General features: G+C 32.6%; 1 protein-coding gene across 8 annotated transcripts in view; it reads right to left on the bottom strand.

Annotated features, from left to right (window-relative positions):
* LOC145292083 (dorsal-ventral patterning tolloid-like protein 1) overlaps nt 1–25301 on the bottom strand; it is a 2157643-nt gene that overhangs the window by 168397 nt on the left and 1963945 nt on the right. For all 8 annotated transcript variants that reach the window (XM_080138158.1, XM_080138152.1, XM_080138155.1 and 5 more), the window contains one exon: nt 16235–16358. In XM_080138158.1, the coding sequence (XP_079994284.1) occupies nt 16235–16358 (124 nt within the window). The remainder of the gene's footprint in view (nt 1–16234; nt 16359–25301) is intronic.

Here is a 25301-nt window from a genome sequence, read left to right as displayed (position 1 = left end):
AGGAACCTCTTTAAATATTTAAAGAATATTTTGTAGAATTATATTCTCAAATGTTTGGAATAAGATGCAGAACTGTCTATGACGTCATTATTTCTATTGTTATCCTCATAGAATCTTTCATGATAATTCTTCCAGTCTTGGACAATATATTATTTGTTTGAAATTATTGTTCATTAGTATCATGTTATATATTTGTGTAACATGGTGAATAAAATCAATTTTTATAATTTATCATTATAGATCAATAGTGTTAGTTCCTATATGTTATGGTTTAAGTTGATCTACCCATTTCAGGATTGATGAACTGAGGTAGAGACTATCAAACCTTTTGAAACATGGAACGTCATCTCATCAACATTTTTTTTTTATATATCTATTAGTAATAAATATTTAGTATCTGTCTGACTGAATCTAAACATATATTAGTATTTCAATAATTGTATTATTTTTAAATGCTTAAATTAAAGGAGGGTAGTGAAGTATCTGTTCTGTTGTAACGAGATAATCTCTCAGGCATTACATGCTTTTTGAAGGGGAGAATTATAGTGTATTTTCGTTCATCATGATATCATCCTCCCTTGGAGAGGAGAAATGTAATAGATTATTGGGTAGCGATTCATGGCAGTTATGGCCCCCAGAATCATGACGCGTACTTTATAACATACTTTGGCTAATGCACTTTTTGTTAATTATATCACAGTGTTTGTCCTTGATTATCACGAGCCTGCATAGCTACAACATTATATTTATACGAGAATAGTGTTCAATATCGATGTTACAGCCAATTTTCAGATGTATGTTTGGAAACATTAAAGAGCGCATGGTGACTGACAGTTTCGCACCTTGCATTCTTCAGACTATAAAGAATACAAAGCAGGAAACTACTATTTGCTGTTGACTTAAAATATATATTATTATGTCATGTTGATTGATGCAACCTCATCAGATCCGCAAGGTTCAGCAATGTTGAGCCTGATCGTACTTATATGGGTAAACATTTAGAAATATTTGCTTATATAAATTAGGAAGCTTTCTATAACATCCTCAAAAAAAGGTATGATTTTCCCTCCAGCTATGAGTGAAATAGTAACATTAGATTCTAAAGTATTTGGAGGACATCTACTCTAGAAGCTAGAAAAACTGAATGAACACCAGTCCTTCCGCGCATCTTGGATTTCTCATTGCCAGAACAGAAGAAACAGGGTGAACGATTGTACATCTCTTATACAATAAGCTCTTCATCACGCATGCACTTTTTCAGAGGGCATCCATTGTCTTTCAAGACAGATGTAGGGCAATCATGTATAATGAACATTAATAGACTTAATTAAAAAGGCAATAAACCTTCGATTGTAAAGATAATGTACATAACTATTAGAGTATATTACCAGATGTTTTTATGAAAATCGCTCCAGACAAGGCATGAAGCTACTTAATTTAAGGAGGTAACCAGAACAAAAGATCATAATCGCAAAAACAGGAAATGCCTGTTAACCTTAGTCTTGAAAAGGTAAGCTATATATATGGAGGAGAAAAATAGTCAACAGAAAGGTTTCTGCAAGGCTGCAGTTCTTGAAAAAAAAAATACTCTAATAAGAAGCTGCATTACAATGTATTAAAACAGCAAATTGATGGAGATCACAAGACCAATGAGTAAAACAAGCTGGAATAAAGGAGACAGGAAATACATCAGATAATTCTGAAGGACACATGCCATAACAGTATTTTATAGAAAAGACTGAGACTAGCAACATCATGTCTGTAAGAGATAAGAAGAAAGAGTAGGGCCAATCAAATTACAGATTGAGACAAGCATTAATACATTACGTCCTTTTGTGTCATACTTGTAGTGGGAGTTGGAGACTTAGTGTGATGAAGATAAATAGGAGGAGGAAACTGCTAGTTGAAAAATGTTTAAGGAGGGAAGAGAAGATTGGTATGAAGAGGAAGTGTAGAGAGATGGAACAAGAAAAAAGGTAAAAAAAAAATGCAATAGGAACAGAAAAAGGAAAGAACAGCCGTCTATGATTATTTTCAGTGAAAAACGTACAATCTCATATTATCAACAATTTAAAAATAAATACCATTTTTTTTTTAACATGCAACATCATCTCATCAACAGCTTTCTATATCTATTAGTAATAAATATTTAGTATCTGCTTGACCGAATCTAAAAATATATCAATGCTTCTATAACTGTACTATTCTTTAATGCTTAATTCAAGGACGGTAATGCAGTATCTGTTTTGTTGGTTGAGATCATCTCTCAGGCACTACCTGCTCCTTGAAGAGGAGGATTGGGGTATGTTTTCGTTCATCACGATATCATCCTCCCAGGTATTATCTACTCCTTGGCGAGAACCAATGTAACATATGTTCTTTCGTCATGATACCATTCTCTCAGAGTAGGAAATGTACATGATCGGACAAAATATGTTAACATCAAATTTTTATGTAACATAGTATCGATGTGCGTACGCCATGCGAAATGGCGTCACTGGTAGAGAAAAATAAAGACTTGAAAATGTAGATCACGTTAGAGACGGAAAGCAGGTTCGAGATCATGTTAGAGGCATGAATGGCATTCAAGAAGACAAAGGTAAAGAGAGAATAAGGAAATGTATAACAAAACAAGCGAGTTTAAGTTCTTTTCCATTCTTTGTCTGTTTTGCGACTGAGGCAACAACGTGTTGGTTCCCAGGCAACATTATAATTAAATTAGTGCAAATTCAGAAATGTCCTATTTCAACTGTCAATTTTCTCCGATTTTCTTAAACAAACTCTGCCATTTACAAAGATTCAGCATATACATATGATGTGCCCCCCTCTCGCGTCTTTTCTTGTGTTACCTTAAAAATTAAACTAGTAGATATTTATAAATGAGTGACATGCATATAAGAGGGTTGTTCAAAAAGTAATGCCTCCTATTCATTCAAAAGGTTAAAGAGCTACGAAGACGGCAGTAATACTATTAAAACGAGTGGTCTTTTGTGCTCCAGAATTTAATCTCCACCATTCTCAATGCAGTTTTGCCAGAAATTCAATAACACGTCTCTGCTTCTGACGCACGTTCATGATAGATTTTGCTTTGTTAGAGCCTCTCACCGTCAATATCTGCAACAGAGAGATGAACCTTTCAGATCATGAATGAATAAGTTCGGTCATCACAACAATGCAACTTCCAATCCCCTCTGATCCATTCGGGCGGAATAAAAAATAAGAGGCATTACCTTTGGAACGCATCTCATTCACACACACACACATTATATATATATATATATATATATATATATATATATATATATATATATATATATAACTTTTTACCTCCTTTCTAAGAGATTGGACACACGATCAATGTGAGTTTGATTAATGTGGAACAAACTGGATTCGAACTTGGCAAACCAAGGTTTTCAGTCCGTGTTGTTAATCACTTAGCTACCATCAGGGTGATATGCTTGGTTTACAGTGGGTGGGTGGGGGGTTGAACCCAGATGTTAGTTATCATAATGTTTCTAGTCTATCTATTCAGTCTCATTGGTAGGCAGAATAAAATATTTTAGATGTAACGAGTTTGTCTAATTAACGAGGGAATGATAGTTTTGCTAAGCTCTTTGAAATCTGTAAGCTTTTCTGTCTTTTTGACAAATTTCCTTTTTCTATTTTTAGCATTTGTTATTTCGTTTCCATGAATTAATAAAAATGATTATTTATTCAGTGTCTCAGTAAGTAAAAGGTTATTTGAAACATAACAGATCAACCGACAGAAAGAGCCTCATTCTGAGATGAGTGGATGCACCTAGTAATTAAACGAATTTAGTTGTATATTGAAGCGGTTAACTCCGGAAACGGCCGTCAAATGTTATCGACTAGTTTTGTTTCTTTCTTGCAGTAGCGACATGGCAAATTAATCAACCTATTTCTTTTTGCACATTTCTTTCTTTATAATATCTTTTAAATATTTATATATCAATTTTTTTGATTTTGTCAAACTTCATTTTTATTCTGAAAATATTATTTCCTCTGATGCCCTTATATAAAAGAGAATTCCGTTGGCAAAATTCTATATTCGATACACCATTATTATGATGTTTCATTTGTTATCAATTTCTTGTTTTATAAATATTGTTTCATTTAATTTGTTTCTTAATAAAAAAAAAACATACCCCCTTACCTCTATTATTAACCCTTAGTCCGTGTGGCAAACATCTATATTTGTAAAATAAATATATATTTATTTGCTAAATAATCTGGAAAAATTCCAAAACAAATTAATATTTTCAATGTAAAAATGAAATCGTTTAATCTGAAAAAATAGATACCAAATTAACAGGTGGGTTAATTTGCTCTGTTGCTGTTGCGAGAAACGGAGAAGATTAGTTAATAAAAATTTGACAGCCATTTTGATTGCTAACTACGGTAATTCATAAGGATCACGGTCATGGAAAAATGCAAGAAAAAATTTGTTTAGGCATTAAAAGTAGTTTTATCTTATTTTCGTTTAATATGACTAAACGACGAATCATTTTCATTTTTTAATTTCGAATTAGAATTATGCATTTAAAAACCAAAAAAGAACAAAAAATCTGAAGCAAAACAAAATGGCTACCTAATTTGAACTGATGTCGTGTTTATCTAACAATGGAACTCGAATTTTAACTCGAAATGATTCCTCATTTAATTTTATTTATTAGTAATATATATTGATAAGAAAATAAGATAAAACTACTTTTAATGCTTAGACAGATTTTTCTCGTGTTCTTTCATAGCCGTAATCTTTAGCAATTACCCTAACTACTTAAAGATATTCAAATTTAATGATTAAAATGCCGTTTCAAAGTCACTTATACATATTCATAGATGCAATTAAAAATACAAAGATTCTGTTGTTTCGTTCTCATCAATTATTCAAAGCTTGTTGTTTATTGTGCAAAATCTGACCTCCCCTTCAAAAAAAAAAAAAAAAAAAAAAGAAAAAAGAAATTGAGAAAATAATTCGTTTCATCATTTAGAGTGTCATCTGAATTCTTACACCTTCAACACTTAATCAACATTGTTGGTTTCATAAATTCTATTAGTATTTATTTGCTTCCCCACGAAAGCAAAATGTGACAGGAGGTCGTTGTTAATGTCGTTTTAAACCAGCTCCCCGAAAAGAAGGCAAAATAATAATTGTCCCGGTATAGAGGATTTCCCCACCATTGACCGAGACAAATTATCTTAAGAGTAGCATCGGAATAGATACTACACTTTGAGATATTAAATTTTTTATTCATAAGAAAAAAATACAATTGGGAAAATGAACAAAAAACTGAGGCACAAGGCCAACTCAAAAAGAAAGAGGCTGGTGAGGTTGGTTGGTCCATCTCGTCTCTGTTGAAAATTTTAAAGGATTTCTCTCTCGGCATACTACACTTTGATCTTGGTCCGAAGGCTAAGAACAATACTATTATCCCTTGCCTATATAAATAAAAGTGTCTTCACTAACAAATATGGGGGGAAAAACAGTCTTAAAAAATAGTAAAAATGACATTAACTGGGACTATGATTTTAGTAATGATTATTATGTTGTCAACATTTATGTTAGTAGTATTTGTGGCAGTGGTCTAAAATGATTTTACAAACGATTATAATGTAAAGAAATAAGACATTGGTGAAATAGATTTTTTGTAAAAATACTCCAATTTAACAATTCAATCAATCGAGTATCGGCTGAAGAGAGCTTGATATGGGGATCTAAATCGGGATGAGGGATCCCCTATTATCAGGTTTGAAACTGACAGTATCGATGACTTATATCATTTAAACTTTCTGTAAGTATAAATAATACGCTCTTATTTTTGGAATGTTTCCTTACAGCACTCTGCTGGAATCCTTTTTTTTTTTTCAATATATATATATATATATATATATATAAACACATAAAGTACATAGGTTTAATAAAAACACGTTGAAATACAATTTAGCAAGAGTTAAGCACATATTTATTATTCAGAAAGGAAACGCATATATATATATATATATATATATATATATATATATATATATATATATATATATATATATATATATATATTATTTTCATCATGATTAATATTATGTGACAGTTGTGTAGTTAATTTAGATAAAAAGATGAAGCACATATTTTGGAATATTCTCAAGCTGCAATTGAATCGTCATATAATTTGAAACAGAAGTGGGTATAACGGATCTACTGAGACACTGCAGTAAAGTATTATAAGTCCCTTTTTGTTATCTTATGAGAGAGAGAGAGAGAGAGAGAGAGAGAGAGAGAGAGAGAGAGAGAGAGAGAGAGAGGGTTGACTAATCTGAAATGAAAGTTTTTAAGCACTCCTTCAGAAAATAATTTTTAAATAAAAGAAAGAGTAAACAAAAAAGATAAAACAATCATTAAGTTCTTATTTATATTTTTCAGTTTGTCTAATGTGATCAAATGTTTTAGATTGCATAGAACTCTTTCACATTCTCCAACAAGTTTGAAAGACTACGAACAAGTACCAAAATATGTGTGAATTACATATCTATATAATTACAAAACTCTGTGAACCTTGCTTGCTTGCATCTTGTCTTCGACGATCTTGCGATTCTATATTTTAAAAAAGGGATGGCAGGTAAATTAATAACTTAGTTCTTATGTTTTTAAATATTTGCAGGAACATCCGCCTTACTTAGGACAAAAATGCTAATTTTATTTTGGTGTCTTAACCCCACCCCCTATTTTTGCTGATGAGGAGATTATGTTCAATTATTGTCAATTTCAATAAAATGGACATCGGTTTCGAAACAATCGTACACTCGAGTTGATTTTGTTTGCTTTTTTTCCTTTTGAAACTGATTTTTAATTCACAATTATTAATCTTTTTACTCAATATTAATATAGCTCTAGAATACATATACCTATTGAGCTTATTATATATCTACAGTACTATGGGTAATGTTCTTTTAAAAGTATTAATACATTTATTAATACATTAAAATAAACTCTGCTCTTTAGACTCCAGGTTTAATTCCCTCTACAAAATACAAAACACACACACACACACACATATATATATATATATATATATATATATATATATATATATATATATATATATATATATATATATACTAGTAGGAATTTGTGGAAATTTCACGGTTGCTTACCTGCCACTTTATCTTTCTTATTATATAAATTAGTCAACTAAAAATCATTTGAATAAATAAAACTAATGTCACTTTACAAGTGACAAGTACAAAATTCAATTTAGAACATCTCATTCGATTTTAAAACAATTTATTTTGAAATCAGAGAAATCTTAATTTTTTTTCAACTATCAATTACCTATAGAATCTACGTGCAAGGCGATGACTTATGTACAATCGCAAGCACACACATTTTTATAGAGATTTAATGTTTAGCATTTAGGAAGATTTTTTTTACTCCAGCATCATCTCTTATTAAGACCCACATGCCACTCGAGTATAAGGGCTAAATAAGAGTCAGGTGGGCGATGAGAAAACACCAAGATGATTTTTAATGATTGTGGTGATTGAGCAAAATATGATTATTTAAGAGGGCGCTTAAACAAGAATTTGTTTACATTGTACTTGAAAAGACCATATTGTAGTTTACTAGGCAGCATCCCCACGGTATTGTGTTCCATGGACAAGTAGTTCTAGAAAATATACATTTCTCATGGCAGTTTCCTTCGGCTTTAGGTAGAGAGAGAAAAGGTCATTAAGAGTGGTTGTAGCTAGATGAGTTTTGCTGTGAATGTTTTACAAAGGGAGGAGCACAGACTGAGGCTCAGTCGAGCACCTACTATGAAAATAATGAAAAAGTAGACAAAGACTAGTAACATCTCTTCAGCAAGAAAGTGGTTGTAGGGAGAGATTGGGTTTGGCTATATCAGATGTAGCTTTAGGTATTTCTTTGAATGGTAATCAGTAGATTGTTCCAAGGCTATCTCTCAGCTAGTTACTAAATAGCTTGTTTCTGCTATTCCACTTTGCTATGAAGATGAAGAATGAAAAAAGAGGAAATCACCTGAGGATGGTGGGAACTGAGCAGGTGTTACAACTAAAACTACAGACAACTTTAAACTGTGCAGACTTACTTTGCTGACAACCATGGATTCCGACATCTTCTTATCTTTGAAAATAAAGTGTCAAATAAACAATGTTCCTTTTTTAACTTTATAAATCTGTCATATCTCGTGAAAGGAGAAGAACCTCCAACGTACATACCATACCAGTCACCATTCATTGTTGAGCACGTATTCATTGCCTGTAACGATCTCCAAGAAACCAAACAAAAACACTACCAAGCAAATAATATGAAGGATCTTTTTAACAAAGTTCATGTTGATATTAAATTCAATTTTCTGAAAGTCACGAGATTTTACAAGAGATTTTGAAAATACACAAACTTTCACAAAAAACTCAGCTAGCTACAACCCCTATCAACAATTTCCCCTACTCTCTATCTGTGACTAAATCTAAACGTGGATTCCATGAACAAAGCATCTTTCCTAGAACTGCTCGCATGTTGAACTCTGTTCCGCTAGCCTGTTTTCCAGCTGACAACAATATGGTCATCTTCAAGTCCAATTTAAACAAGTTCTTGCTGAACGGTCTCCTTAAATAATCAAATTATACCATATTCCCACTGTTAACCTGATAGCTATTCTTATGCTCGATTGGCCTTCGGGTCTTGATAAGTGATGACCCCCCCCCTTGTAAGAAAAAAAATCTTTCTACGTACCTCCCAAATATTCCTACCGCTATATGTTAAAATAAATACAACTCAATACTAGTATAAATAACCTACACATAAGAATCTACAATAAATAACCTTTTGTGACATCAAATAACTTAGCAGGGCTGATATGACGCTCAAAACCAACAAACCAATGTTTTCGTCCATGAATTTCATACAAATAGACATGGTTCACCCCCACTTGGGTTTAAGATTTTTACTAAAAAGATTTACTCTCTAGACTTGGTAAATAGACTCTGCTTGGAATCTGTATCATTCATTCAGTCCTGCTGTTGATAATGGACAAAAGGATCTTTATCCAAATAGAAAGGGTGTTTGCTGGGATGGAGGGGAGGCAACACAGATGCAAAACTTGAAGAATCCAGATAGGGTAAAAAAATAACAAGAATGGTTATTCTTAAAATACGTCCATTCAACCAGTGCGTTTTGCGATTAACATGCTATTTCAATCTTGTGTAACGGGTGGACGTACAAAGACTCTTATGAAGATGTAGACGCATATAAATATATTATTTTAAGCCTAGGTCTAACAGACCGATGAAAATGCTATTATTTCAAGTATAAGTATGGCAAACAGATGAAAACGCCATCATTTCAAACATCAAAATAGCATGATAACCAATAAAAACGCTATTTCAAATTTAAACGTAACTGACCAATCAGCGGATTGATTATCACATGCACCGAAAAACTCACAATAAAGATTATTCTATAATACAGTTTAAACTATTGTAGCATTTTCAAATGATAATTATAAAATAAACTAGCAGGACCCGTTAACCAGTGTTGCCCGGTGGAAGCCTGCACCCACACTCTCTCGCAAAAAACTAAACTACGATTGTTGTTGGTGGCCACAGCTGTCCCTCAACAATTGCGAACATTGGCGACCATAGCCAAAATGAAATAATCTGTGTTTCACTGGGGATTAGTGCTAGTTTGGGGCGATAACATGGAGGTGCTGTTTAAATTAAAAAAAACAAGCAATTAAGGGAATGCGTAAACAGTATGAATTAATAAAATTACGAAAAAAGATCCATTAGAATAATCATGGAAAGTAAAAACAGAAGTTTTAGAGGTTAGGGATTCTCACTGGATATGAACTGTTTAGAGTGATCGAAATCAGTGGTAGCATTCCTAGCTGTTTCTGTGTGTTGTTCAAGTCTTCCTCTTCTTTTCAACTCTTCCACCAATAGTATTTAATTAAATTCCAGTTTTATGTCGTCATTTTTTAACGTGTAAAACAAAACAATTACGACTTCTTTTCACTTCACTTCTTTGAGTATTGTTATATTAAGAACGAAGTTTGGAAAAGACACATTCAACATCCCCATGTAAAGAACGGCTTTCAGAGTAGACAATCCCTTGTTTTTTTTTGGGGGGGGGGTGAAATAATTCCGTGATAATCGTTGTCAGCATACCCACTCGCAAATGATAAAAAAAAACTGGGGGGGGGCAGTGTCGGTAAGAGAGAAGTACATTTGTATATCGCGTGTGCATAAAACCTGACAGCTACTGAATTACAGTGCATAATAAAGGTCTTTATATCTCTATAAGTACTTGTCTTCACAAAATTTTATGAGATTTTCTTAATCAGCATAGTTGAAACCCCTGAAAAGTCGTAATTCTAAAGAAATATGTGGAGGTGGACCTAATGTACAAATTTACCCTCATACAAAAAAAAAAAAAAGAAAAAAGAATTAACATGTGCGCAATCTCTAGAATCAGTGCGGAATCTATTACGATCGTCGCCGATCTAAAGAAAAGTTTCAGCAATACCATCTTTCGGATCCGTACTGATTATGTTGTTTTAATGTAATGTTATTTTAACATATGTAAAATATTCACAATTTTGAATTGTTAAACTATTTTCTGTTGCACGTTCACCATTTTGTAACTGATAAAACTATAAAAAATGTGACACATTCATTGGTTTTTGTTCTTGTTCTGTAAATAAATATCTTTAAAAAAATATCTATTTGATAAAATATATAACATAATAACTTAAATAAACACAGTTATTTGAAAAGATTTGCGATTAAAAAATCAATTGGTAAAAAAGGTTTATGTATTTTTATATATTTTATTATAAAGGGGGTGAAAATAAACATGAAATATAGTAAATTATAAAATAGTTTAACAATTTTAAACTGTGAATATTTCACATAGGTTAAGAAAACATTAAATTCAAACAACAGAATATGTGCTGGAGTAGATGATATTGTCGAAACAGTTATTGTTAAAACGTCGACGATCGTAATAGATTGCGTCGATTTAAATAAAGTATGTTTAAATAAATTACATTAAAAATAAAAACGTAACTATGTTTGAAAAAGATATAATTACTGGAACAAATGTACAAAGCGAGTGAACGAGAGAGAGGAAATAAATGTTTGTTGCTTTTTCATCGGCATCGCCATGTAATGTTTTTATTTTTTCTGCATAAAAGAAATGTATAAAACGAGCGAGTGAGCGAGCGAGAGAAAGAAAGAGAGAGAGAATCGGGAAGAATATATGCAGACAGACAGAAAGAGAGAGAGAAAAAAAAATGACATCATAAAATGTAAGAAATAACCCAAAAATCCTAATATTTTCTCCAAATGGACCTACTGGCGTGTTTGTAAGGTAGTGTCTGGTTTTATTCACAATTACCTATTGTTTTTATCTGTGCACGTTTGTTCCAGTAATTAGGAATACCAGTATTTAAGCGTTTGTGCATGAGCAATTAATATGTATGTACTTGTTTTTTTTTCTGTGAGCATTTATGTCTCCTGTAGAGCGCGACGCCATTTTGGAGACTTCCTGAAATTTACGTTTATGTAGGCAATATAATCATTGTGGAATATAAGAATGCCCGGTCTCAACCAATGATATTACACAGAATTTGGTTGAGGAGACATTATTATTTATGAGTCGGAGAAACGAAAGCTAATGGTATGTCTATGTGTTCATGATCAAGTTACAAAGAGTGAAACCTCATATCTGTTGAAAGGGAAGAATTCCTCCCGGTATTTATTGGGGACGTTAGGAGGGCTTTACATTTAGAGGGAAAAGTAGGAACTACTTCCTCTAAAGATGTTGTGATTGTGATAGTGTTGCTTCTAGGATGAAATGTAGGATTTTATTATAACGACGAAATGTGTCTAAAATGGCGTGCTAAAGTTATATAAGATAGTGGCTAATAGTCTAAACATAATAAATTTGTTGCAAACCTACGGTACTTTGGTCCAAAAGGGATATTATACATTCTGGACATTTTGACTCTTCAAATTTTAAGTTGAGAACTTTTAAAGTTTTGTAAATGAAGTTTTTCCATAAAAGAATAAAATGTTGCACTAAAACAGTTTGAAAGAATTTGGTTGTGATGTAATTTAAAATTACTTTTAAGAATTAAAAAAAAACATTTCTATTAAAAAATTTTAAGAGCATTTTTTATTTAATTTCAGTGTATTTTCATGTTTAAGACAAACTAGATCTTTAGGAAAGCAATCTTAAAATAAATGAACTAAAAATTAAGCGCTTATCCCGTCAATGTCATGATTTCTAAGCATTATCATTTTCCTCTTTCTTTTCCCCTCGTCCTTGATTTTACTTCAAAACGTTTCCAATGATATTACCGTGATATTCACGTTCAACTGGAAGGTTCCCATTTTTTAAATAAAAGATACACCCAAAGATGATCAGAGATTGCATCAGTCAAAACGTTGTGAATATAAACATCGATCTATATAAATAAAACACGAGATGTATGTATGTGTGTGTGCTTGTGTGAAAATTTTTAACAGATGGAATCTTAAACTACTGGCCATATAACATTGTAACTAACAGAAAAAATCACACACCAAAGATGATTTATAACGAGTAAAATCTTTGTTTGGATGGATGAATAACGCGGGCATAAATATTCGAAAAGTTGAAATGCAAAAATGTTCATTTCAACTTGCCAACATATTTTCATTAACTGTGTGTATGTACAGATTCATTCATAGCTTAAAGTGGGTTAACTTTAAATCTTTCTTATCTCTCTGTCAATAGCTCAAACAGTATGGAATGCGGCTGGAATGTAAAATGTTTTGTTTTCGATTTTAGCTAATGGCATCCCAGTTATTTTTAAAAAACTCTTTTGAAATCAGTACTATATATTAAGTACAATATAATATTCAATAGAGAATTAGCTCTGTAGTAATAAATAAAAATCTGTAGGAATTCAAATATATTTAAGCGAATTTTACGATCGATGTGGTCTGTGTTTGCGCTGGAAAACAATAGGAACTAATTTTGTAGTTCAACGTTGGCACCTGGAATTTCTTTAGCTAGTTTACTTTCCTCGGCAATGGTGGAACACAGGTTAGCTAGTAAAAAAATAATTTCGAATGTTCCAAATACAATTTTTTTTTTCGTTTTTAACTATATATTTATAAATTTGACACCTGCACTATAACTACTTACGTAATCTGGCTAATGATAGTTAAAAGGGGTGGGGGAGACTTTCGCTGAGATGCCAATCAGCACCTAAAACCTGCCTTGATTGATTAGTAAAAAAAAAAAAAGGATGACTGCATGCGTTGACTAAATTTTAAAAGATCAAAGCAAAAGTAAGAAACGTGAAAATCCCGAAAAGAATTCCGTGTTTATCTGGTAAAAAGCTGCAAAGGAAACAACAATGATATTCAGAAAATTTATTCACTTCAACTTTTCTTGCCATTTTTGTTGTTGTTGTTGTTGTCAGATAAATGCGTCATGACTTGTATAAAGATTTCTTTTGTTTGGCGTTAATATATCTTTTTTAATATAAAATCAGACGACAAATTTCTAAGAGATTCTGGGCTTTTAAACATTTTCGCTTTATATTTTTCGTGTGATTACACGTCCTTGTATGCCTATGTAGGCGAGTCCTCGCCAAAGAGTAGGACAATTGGTCTGTAATGCTAAAGTTTGAAATAACATTTTCTTTAATTGTAACTTTACACATGTTGACACACGTATATCCAACACGTTGTAGACTCAGTCGCAAAGGAACATAAGATAAGTAATAACCCAACTACTTATTTTTGTAACAACGATGTTTATTTCATCATTCTCCTGCCACGCGTGATCTCTCTTTACGGCATTGACGTCACCCACATAATCGTCCTCTCTAGCGTTCTCTCCGCTTTTTATAGTTTTTCTTTATCCTTACCGTGACGTCATTTCTCCAACAGCTCAGTATTTGCATGCGTGCGTCCGCGCTCTGTTACATTATGTTAGAGTTTGCATTTAGAATTTCATTTTAGTCAGTTGATTAGTTATGTTTAAATGTATAATAGTATTTTAGCCAATCTGTCATGATTAATTTTTAAATAGCATTTTGTCAGTCTGTCATGCTTCAATTCGAAATAGTAGGTTCTTAATTTGTCACGCTTGAATTTTAAATAGTATCTTGCTAAGTTTGTCATGTTTAAGATTAAAATAGTATTTTCGTCAATCTGTCATGCTAAAGTTTAAAATAGTATGTCTTTTTGTCTGTTACAGCGAACATTATAGCAGCAGAGTTAGATACTTCCATACATCCTTATCAGACGTCTTGTCTATTAGTCTGTCACGCTAAAATTTGAAATATCATTTCTTTTGTCTGACACACTGATTGTTATAGCAGCACGGTTAGATACTTTATATATATATATATATATATATATATATATATATATATATATATATATATATATATGAGGCCTTATTTGTCAGTCTGTCACGCTAAAGTTTTAAATAACATAAACATACAGGTAGGATGGGCGCATCTTAAGAATGAGCCTGCATTGTTTCTTTTGTTTAGCATAAACCAAGAATTTTTTCTTTCTTCCTTTGAAATTTTCTTATCACTTAGATAATTCCTCGTTGTATTTATTCTTTAAAAATGTATGACAGATTTGTGTATTAATACGTTTCAAATTTTGTCAAGTTTCTCTTGAAAGAAGATATTGTACATTGGAACAGAAGATGGAAACAGAAGGCTAATCTCATTCATCGCAGACGATAGAAAAGAAAACGTAAAGAAACGCCGTCTGATGCGAGAAATTGAACTTAATTCCTCATAAACAAAATTTGTAAAAAGATGTACTTGATATTTTTCAGCAGAAAACAAAACCATTCTGCGAGCACAGATCTCCACTAAAGTCAAACAATAAAACGGATGGCAAAGATAATACTTCTTTTGGTGGTTAACTTCATGAATGAAATAGCTTTCTATTTCCCTTTTATATAAAAAGTCGGTATTAGAGAGCAGGTAAAAAGTTTTGTTATAATAAAGCAAAATAGTTTTATACTTCAACTCTCTATAACATGTAAAATTTCAGATCAAGTAAATGCCTTTAAAGACTTCAAATAGTGTTATTTTTTTTGGCTCGTATAAAAAGTTAATATTTTAGACCAGATCAAAACCTTTGTATAATAAATTCAAATAGTTTTGTATTTCCATTTCTGTATAAAAGATCAATATTAGAGACCAGGTAAATTTTTTTGTTGACTTCTGTTGCATATACAAGATCAAATTTGAGATCAAGTAAAGGCCTTAGTGTAATGACTTTAAACAGTGTTATCTTTTCGTCTCATGAAAAGTTAATATTTGAGATCAGGTCAAAACCTTAGTATTTTTGTAAAATATAGACGGCATTATCGTCGGCATATTCTGAACAGGTTAGCCAACGTTTAGACAATGAAATCGCAGCAGCTGACAATTGGTAAATGGTATTTTAGTTTTTTTTATTTTATTCTTTTTGTTGTGGTAACTTTTGTTTATCAAATAGAGAAAGTACAGAATTTAAAAAGAAATCCTCCCATCCCCATGTTAAGAATGCCTTTCTAATTATTTCAGCACCAGCCATAAACTGCATAAGTATTTTTTTCATTAAAAGTACCATATTATGATAAATTGCCATCATAATTATATTTTTTTCTTCCTTAATTTTAAACTGTTTGATAGCGTTTTAAACATTAACCATTGTTTTCGGGTTTAAAAAAAAAAAGAAAAGAAAAAGATAAATAAAAATACAAAGTTTGCGTTTGGAACATTCCAGTGATTTATATAATGTATCTGGAGTATGCCAACGAGAACGTGATCCGTATTCTTCAGAAGTATCATAATCTTTGTAGGATGAGTTCAAATAGATTTAGATTTTCCGCTTATATAGAAAGTCAATATCTGAGATCAGATAGAAATCTTTGGTTTGTTTAGGCAAAGTATTCTCCTTTGAAATAGTAGTAGAACAGAAAGTTTTCTCTAACCCTTTTTTATCTTATTTGTTCTAATGGCAGTTCTAGCTAAACGTAATGAATATCAAGTAGGCTCATAAAGTTGTGTCAATTTAAGACTGGATTAATGCTTGACAAATAAAGTGCCTGTGTAAAAACATATCAACTAAAAGCGAGGCTTAAAATAAGCATAGGCATTGTTGTAAGTAACTCAATTATTTCGCTTACCTTACTCTTACTGAATGCGATTTTGCTACGAAGGAAAATCCTTGTTTCCAAACACCACACAATTCCTTATCTGGCTTGATTCCATCTGCATTGGAATAGATCCGAATGACGGCTCTTGGGCAACCTGAAAGATAAAAGTAAAAGTTTACTTCAAAAGGAAGAATCAAATATTTCTAGCGTTTATGTGAATGAAATATAACAATTTCTTTGTTGTTGTTATTATTGTTGCTTTATTTTCATTATTATTATTATGATTGCTGTTTTTATTTATTTATTTATGTATTTATTTATTTATTCATTTATTAAAGTGAAACATTCTTTGATATTCAAACTGATCAGTCATTTTTGAAAGGAAATTATAATTTCATATGAGTTTTACATTATGAAATTTATGGAAAACGTTTAGTAAGAAATCTCAAGAAAACTAAACTACTGCAAACAATACGTGTATATTTACACTTTTGTTTTGATTGCAACGATGAGACGGCTATTAATACAGCAACAAAACTGATACGAAATTTTAAAATCTGTTTGAAATGAAATCAATTTCTTTTTATATATGTACAAATGTATTTACTAGATTTTTCCCAGATAGACATATTGGTGGATGAAGAGAAACATGGTGCAAATATAGTTACGTTTTTATTTTATTTTATTTATTTATATTTTTTTTTAAAAATAGGATTTAGAATAATTCACTTCAGTTTTTCGTATTTTATTTTTGATTTCTATATATATTCAACAATGGACCACAAAATGGTTAAAAATAATAAATAAAAAAAAAACAAGGATGTTGTCTTTCTTTATTCTGCAATTCCAGAGGTCACATATGACATTAGCAGAAAATAGGAATAGCATAGCAGGCGGCAGGTCAATATTCTTGATCATATCTTTTGTACTGTGTGAGATGGTATTTTAGAAGGAAAAAAAAAAAAACAAAAAAAAAACACTTGCTGGAAGTGTGTAGAGGGCTTCAATATTGTATTTCCTCAAGAAAACTTTGAAATGATATCCAAACTGGTTATCTCAAAAGCTACTTGATCTTATCTCCATCCCACCTTGTCCAAAACTAGTTCATGATATTTTTTTCTGGTTGTTTAAATTCTGATATTTAATTCTACTAATTTTCCATATGGGTTCTACTTATAGTTTCGAAGTATACAACGTTTATATCATTGCATTCTTTTTAAGGTGTTGCAGATTTAAATCAATTTAATACACTCCACCGAATTTACTTTTTAAGTTAATTTCTCTAATGGCTTTCCTCTGGATATTTCACTTTTGTAATTAAAGTAAATTTTTCTTTTTCTCCCCAATTCCTTAATAGGCTTTCCGAGATTTACAATGCAAATTAATCCCAATCAATTAAGATATGTACAAAGATTTCGGAAAAGACATTTTACGATGATTATTAGAAAGGACTTTTATGATTAAAGCTGCCAGGAGAATTTTTTTAACATAGATTTAAAGAATTTACGTTTATTTTAACAAAAACAAAAAAAATAAATAAAAATAATAATAATAATAATAATGGTCGTATAAATTAACAGAATAATAATTGTTGCTAGTGAGAAAGCAGCTGTTATGATTACGCAAAGTCGTTTACAAAGTGTATGAAAAGAGGTGGCGAGTACTGGAAATCTGGGAAAACTTGTGGTCACCCAGACTCCAGAGGACACCACTGTTTATTAACAGTGAGTTATCTCCAACAATGGCCTGTGTGAGAACTCCTAGTGAGTATGATTAATAATTATTGTCTTTTGCATATTGAGCATGTAAGCCATAGCGATACAAAGTGATTCTTTCCATGAAATTCTATAATTTACGTTTGTCTTGATATGTCATTGGTTGAGCCATCTTTCACGAAGGCATTACAAGTTTTCTTTGGCTTTTTACTCAGTTACCTATGTGCACATCTGTTCATTAAATCAGAGGTTTGTTTAATATGTATAATCCATACTATAAGTGGGTGTACCAGAGTTGACTCAAATCTGGGCATATTTAGCTTCAATATCTGTTATGAAGGAGCACACTACACCTCCATCGAACCATATATCCTGCCATTCATCTGCATCCTCATAAAGACAGAGTGAGAGCTCAGGATTGATTGCATGCAATATGGCACTGTGGACATCAGTTATAAACTCGACCCTGAATAGAAAGTGAAAGAGACTCCCAAAACGTCTCCTATGCAGTTCGTACATCTGAGATCGAAGTTAATTCCCATCACATAGCAACAAAGGTCAAGGTCATAGCACCAGGATAGCAAAATGACTCCACCATTTCTAACTTCTGCAGACTATCCAAAGAACACAGTACATAGCATTCGTATTATTTGGATTCTTCGGATTACTGTTCTCATCTTGAGTATCATTTTCAAAACATTCGGGATTTCCAAGTTCGACATAAACATTCCCGAGTTCGACAAGATACACCTGAAAAACGTCCTGAATTACATCGACCGAAACGTTGTGAAAATGACACTCAAGATGAGAACAGTAAGCTGAAAAATCCAAATAATACAAATAACTAATCATCTAAAAAATTCAGAAACGTAAGAGTACAGAGTCTTAGATCAACGGTATTAGCACATCTTCCACAAAGATAGTTTTTGATAGGGGAAGACATATAAAAATATTATTCATAAAAAAATTATTATTAAATTTTAAGATTATTATAATATTTTTGCGATCGTTTTGTAACCTATTATTTCATATTTTCAATTTCAAATATGTATATTTTGGTTTAACAAATGCGGGGTATATCTCTTTTGTTGGGGATTCAATTGCAAACTAAACTCATACTAAGATTTGAGCACAACTTTTATCAAGAATAATCTTATGGCAGATCTAACAGATTAAATTTATATTCCCAGGTCATACAAAAACATTGCTAAGCTTCTTCTCCATGCAGTTGTCCATAAACAGCAAAAAATTTGTATGGCGTTCTTGTCAATCCTCATCCGCATAGGTGTGCTTACTAATATAAAAAAAAAATGTTTTAGATTGCATTGAAACAGCTCGTATCCTTTCATATTTTTAAATTTAACCAATGCTTCTAAAAATAATAGAATATTATTCTCAAGGCATGTTGAGGTTCTGTTTACAAACTTAAGGATTGAATCTGATCAATATTATGACTACAATATCATAACAATAACAACAACAAAAAAAGACTACAAAAAATTTTACAATTCTTAATACAAACGTAAAAGATGGCCACACACTTTTAGAAGACATTTATTTTGAATATAATTTAAATTAGAAATTTTAAAACTTTCAGTGTCGGAAATAATGATAAAATCATTTTTTTTTTTACTTTTTTTGTTGTAAATAAAATGAAGAAAAGAAAAATAAATTATGGAGTTCTTACTTTGATGATGCTATTTTTAGGGAAATGTTGGACTTACAACAACAACAACAACAACAACAACAACAACAAAAGTAAATAAAAATGATTTCATTATTATTTCCGACACTTAAAGTTTTTTGATTTCTCATTTAAATTTTATTCAAAATAAATGTCTTCTAAAAGTTTGTGACCATCTTTTACTTTAAATTTCCCGCTTGAAGCTGGACGAAAACACACGTGAAACTATCGGAACAGCACGTATATTTCTCTTCTCTTCTACTCCGAGGGGTCACCTCCTCTATAACACCAAAATGAAGAGAAAAAAAATATGACGGACCGGACTTCTTACCCTAATGATTATATTTTTCGCGAAATATTTGACTTACAACATACAAAAAAGTAAATAAAAATGATTTTACATTATTTCTGACATTTACAGCTTTCAGATTTCTCACATTCTTAATACGTCTCAAGATGGGATTTATTCCCGACAATTTAGATTAAAGAATAAAATAACAATTTTTAAATTGCATTGCAAAGACTTCAATGCTTTTACAGTTTAAAATTTAAGCAGTGCTTATAAAAAAAAAAAGAGCAAATTATATATAAATATAATTTTATTCAATTTAAGTAAACAAAATTACTATTCGTCGTAACAGTCGAACACCTGGTTCAATTTAAAGAGATCTCATCAAGCAACCATAGCCTCTGGTTTTTATTGAGACTGGTCTTTGAATTTGACTCAACAAAAACCAGAGGCTATGGTTGCTAATGAGATCTATTTAGATTGAAATAGTTGGACTGTCGCGTAATTGTAATTTTATTTACCTACATTGAATAAAATAATACTTATTCTTTGCAGTGAGCACTATCAACAACCTCGTTAAATTCAAAGTTTTTTTTAATTTTTGTATATATATATATATATATATATATATATATATATATATATATATATATATATATATATACTAGCTGTACCCTGTCACGCATTGCTATGGCTCTATTTGGTGTAATGGAAAAATCTAATAAAAAGAGAAAATGCATGTTTCTTATATTCTATTTATATATTTTATATTTATAGTACAGCAATCCACTCCAAAAAGTGAAAAAAAAAGGCGAAAATAAAAATTAAAAAATGGTACTCTTGCAGAATTTGACCTGGATCCTCAGGAGTTTCCGTCAATCATGGCTTGGGATCGACTAACAATCAGTGGATTAAGCCGAACGTTCCTAAAATGTTGAAACGCTTTTTTTTTTTTTTTGTATTCAAAAATGTGATTTTTTTTTCCAATCTATGTATACAGTAATACAAAAACACTAAAACTTATCCAGTTAGGTAGAAAAGTAACTTATCTTGCCTTTGAAGACATTTACTTGTTATATATTTGTCTTTGTTGACAACTTTTTCAAATCTTTGTGCAAGTACAAACCCGAAGGGGGCATTTTTCTGTCTATTTTTATTTTTGGTACGGCGCTATTTTTAAATAGCATTTCCAAGTTAAATTTAAAATTGAAACTGGAATAGGGCCGACCACTTCCCTAGATGAGTTCATAATTAACGGATACTCAAATTTAACAGCTAAATCTGACCCCCAAGATCGCCATGGGCATGGAATATGTGCCTACATTAAGGATGGCTTCCCGTGTGGCAGGGATATCTCTAGAGAAGATCCTAATTTACCCTATATGTGCTTCAGGGTTGCACTTGCTAACACCACTGCATTTATATTTGCCCTCTATAGGCCCCACAACAGCGGAGTTACTATCTTTAAGAGCATATCTGAGAAAATAGACCACATACTGTCTTCACATCCCTCGGCTAACATCCACATATGTTGTGACTTCAACGTCCATAACGTGGAATGGCGTACCCATTCAAATAAGACAGACGATGAGGGGAGGTTTTGTCATGATTTTGCCATTGCTTATGATCTCACTCAGATTGTTCGCGAACCCACCCGTGTGCCCGATACACCCGGTCAATATGCAAGCCTCTTAGACCTTTTTCTCTCAACTTCCCCTGAGCTATGTTCATATTCCGTTCATTCTCCTCTAGGATCCTCCGACCACTCCGTCGTATCAGTTAAGATAAAAACGAAATGTAAGAAGCCCCCAGACGTACCCCTCCACCGTACTGTATACCGATACTCTATGGCCGACTGGGATAGCTTCCGTACATTCATATCTGATTTACCTCTGCACTCCATGTTTAAAAAGGATGTGTCCTCTATAGTATCAGATCTGACCGAATGGTTAATTGCAGGCATAGACCAATTCATACCATCTAAAAAATTCCAACAAAAACCTAACAGCCAGCCATGGTTCTCCCCAGAATGTGCTGCTGCTATCGCGCACAGAAATCACTTTTTCCATAACTACCAACGTAATAGATGCACTGAGACTAAAGCTGCTTTTAGGTCTGCCAGCAACCACTGTAAAAGAGTAATAAAAAATGCAACAGAGCTATATGCCCAGTCTGTTAAATCCAAGGTAGCTGATCAGCGGCTTGGATCCCACCAGTTTTGGCAAATAACAAATAGGATCCTGAACAGAAGTGTGCGTTCTATCCCAACCATTATCAATGGACCAGAGGTCATCTCGTCAGCGTCAGACAAGGCCAAACTATTTGCAAAGAACTTTGCAGCTAATTCTACCCTATGCGACGAAGGCCATCAACTCCCCATATTTCCTCCTATAACACAGAACAAGCTAGGTAACATACAAATATCCGTGCATGAGGTCGCCAAGCTAATAAAGAACCTAGATTCCAGTAAAGCAACTGGCCCTGATGGCATCCCAATTATAGTGTTAAAAAAGCTTCAACCAGAACTTGCTCCCATACTTACGAAACTATTTAAGCGCTGCCTTAAGGAGAAGTGCTTTCCGACTCCCTGGAAGACCTCATCAGTTTGCCCTGTATTTAAGAATTCAGGTGATAAGTCATCTCCCTCTCAATACAGACCAATAAGTCTCCTGTGTGTTATGAGTAAGTTGCTGGAATCCATATTAAATAGAGAAATAGTCAACCACCTCAGCAGGAATAACCTTCTTAGTGACACACAATATGGTTTCCGCTCTGCAAGATCTACCGCAGATGTGCTGACGGTTATATCCCACAGGATTAGTGAATCTCTTGACAAAGGCTTCCTTTCTAGGGCAATTGCTCTCGGCATATCAAAGGCCTTCGACAAGGTATGGCATAAGGGTCTACTTCACAAGATTTCCAGCTACGGTATAACTGGAAATGTTTTCTCAATCATTAAATCATTTCTCTCCGAAAGGCTCATAAGAGTAGTGGTAGATGGACAAAAATCGGAGGTCTGCAATATAAATGCTGGAGTCCCTCAGGGGTCAATCCTGGGCCCAACTCTCTTCCTGATCTACATCAATGGCCTCCCTAAACACATACTTAAATCATTCGTTGACATCTATGCTGATGACACGACCATCTACGGCAACACATCAAAGGCTGTAAATGACAAAGTTCTCTCTGATTCTCTCTCCTCTGATCTTGAGGTCGTGGTTCAGTGGGGGAAAAGGTGGCTGGTTACCTTTAATGCATCCAAAACCAAACTGCTATCCTTACATCATCAACGCTCTGATCCCCATCTGGCATCAATTGTGATGGATGGCTCTCGTCTGGGTGAGGCCCCGTGTTTTGACAAGCTTCTGGGTTTGACCTTTACTCCTGATCTGAAATGGAACACGTACATCAAGTCTGTTGCCAAGGTCGCTGGAAAGATGGTGGGATCCTTCTACCGCTCCAGAAGATATCTCACTACGGATGCAATTCTCTATCTATATAAAAGCCAAGTACGTCCAAGGATGGAATACTGCTGCCATATCTGGGCAGGAGCTGCTAAAAACAGCCTATCCTGCCTTGACAGAGTACAAAATAGACTTCGTGGCTTAGTGGGGGATGCCCTTTTCTCTACCCTGCAACCTCTCTCCCACAGAAGAGACGTTGCGAGCCTGTCCTTGTTTTATCGTTATTTCCATGGCAGATGCTCGTCTGAACTCCAATCTCTGGTCCCCCCTCGCCAATCTTTCACGAAAAACACCCGTCTAGCTGAATCCACTGTGACAAATTTCCCCCACTCTATATCTGTGCCTAAATCAAAACGCAGATTCCATGAACAAAGCTTCTTTCTTAGAACTGCACGCCTGTGGAACTCTGTTCCGTCTGCCTGCTTCCCTCCGGACTACAACTTGGATGTCTTCAAGTCCAATGTTAACAAATTCCTAATGAACCGCCCCCTTAAGTAAACATTTCAACAAATCTCCTCACTAACGTAATGTACTTGCAATAACCCTTATCCCTGAGTGGCTTCCGGGCCTTGATAAGTGGTGATCACTGTGTAAAAAAAAAAAAAAAAAAAAAAATTTCACAATATTTCTTGGGGGGGGGTATTTTTTGCATTAAGTCCATCTCCACAATTTTCTTTAAAATGACTACTTTCACAAGTTTTCGATTATGCTGAATATAAAAATCTCATTTAAAATTTGCAGAGGCAAGTAGTTTCCGAGATATAAAGACCTGTACTATGCACTATAATTCACTGGCGGTCATAAATAAACACACCCAACATCTCCATATTAAGAACGACTTTCGGAATAAAAACCCCTAACCTCTCCATGTTAAAAACGGTTTTTGGAATAAGTACCACCATTCTCCCCATGTTAAGAACGGCTTTCGGAATAAACACCCCCTAACCTACTCATGTTAAAAATTGTGGAGGTGGACCTAATGTGAAAATTGAAAGCACAGAATAGTTACAAAACACAATCCTCTCCCTATGGTAAGAATGACTGAAAAAATAACGGTTTTCTTGGTGGGAACTTTTCTGTATTTTACCTAATAATTTCTTTAATAAAGAAAAATCATTCATATTTTCTTATATAAAAACAACTTGTAAAAAAAAAAGAAAAAATATACTTTCAATTTTGTTAAAAAAAAGTTTTCTTGAAAAAGAAAATTTAAAAAAATTAACCTGACAATTTACAGTAAAAAAAAGCAAAAACAAAACAATCGAATCTTAATCAAACCTTATTGCCAAATAGGCTCCGGCTACAATGTTGAACATGCCATCCACGTTGTTTTTTTTTAGGTTTAATTCAACTTTCACAATATCATTTTTTTATAATTTCACGATATCTTTTTTCTAATAATAAGTTTTTAGTTGAAACCACAGAATATTTATAAAACACCCTCCCCTCTTCATGGTAAGAATGGCTGAAAAAAATAGATAAAAGGTATTATTTCAGCACGTTACCAAAATGCATATGTACCGTCAATTTTCTTCGAAAAAAATGTACTTTCACTTAACAATTTATAGTTTTAATAATAAAAATGTTCATATTTTCTTATATAGAAACAACTGTTAAAAAAAACGTGTACTGCTATTTTTCTTAAAAAATGATTTTTACAACAAAGATGGTTTTGTTAATGTTCTTCAACTTTTATGTTTCAACTCAAAACACACCTTCTGGCGAGCAATTTTTTTAAATTGAAAAATTGGGAAGATAAACAAATGAATCTAAATTTAAAAAATAAGGGATGTTTTTATTTTACTTATCGATTAGAGTCGTCAAATCGTGGTGTATGAATTGAAATTGTATAACTACCGGAAGTAAAACCCAGAACAGTCTCGCAGAACCGATTTACGAAAAATATTTTTATTTTATTAAATTTATAATTTGCCATTTAATTTAT

This window comes from Euprymna scolopes, chromosome 13 (assembly GCF_053919585.1).
Source record: "Euprymna scolopes isolate OS-2025 chromosome 13, ASM5391958v1, whole genome shotgun sequence".
NCBI classification, from domain to species: Eukaryota; Metazoa; Mollusca; class Cephalopoda; order Sepiida; family Sepiolidae; genus Euprymna; species Euprymna scolopes.
This window is presented reverse-complemented; position numbering and strand designations above follow the sequence as displayed.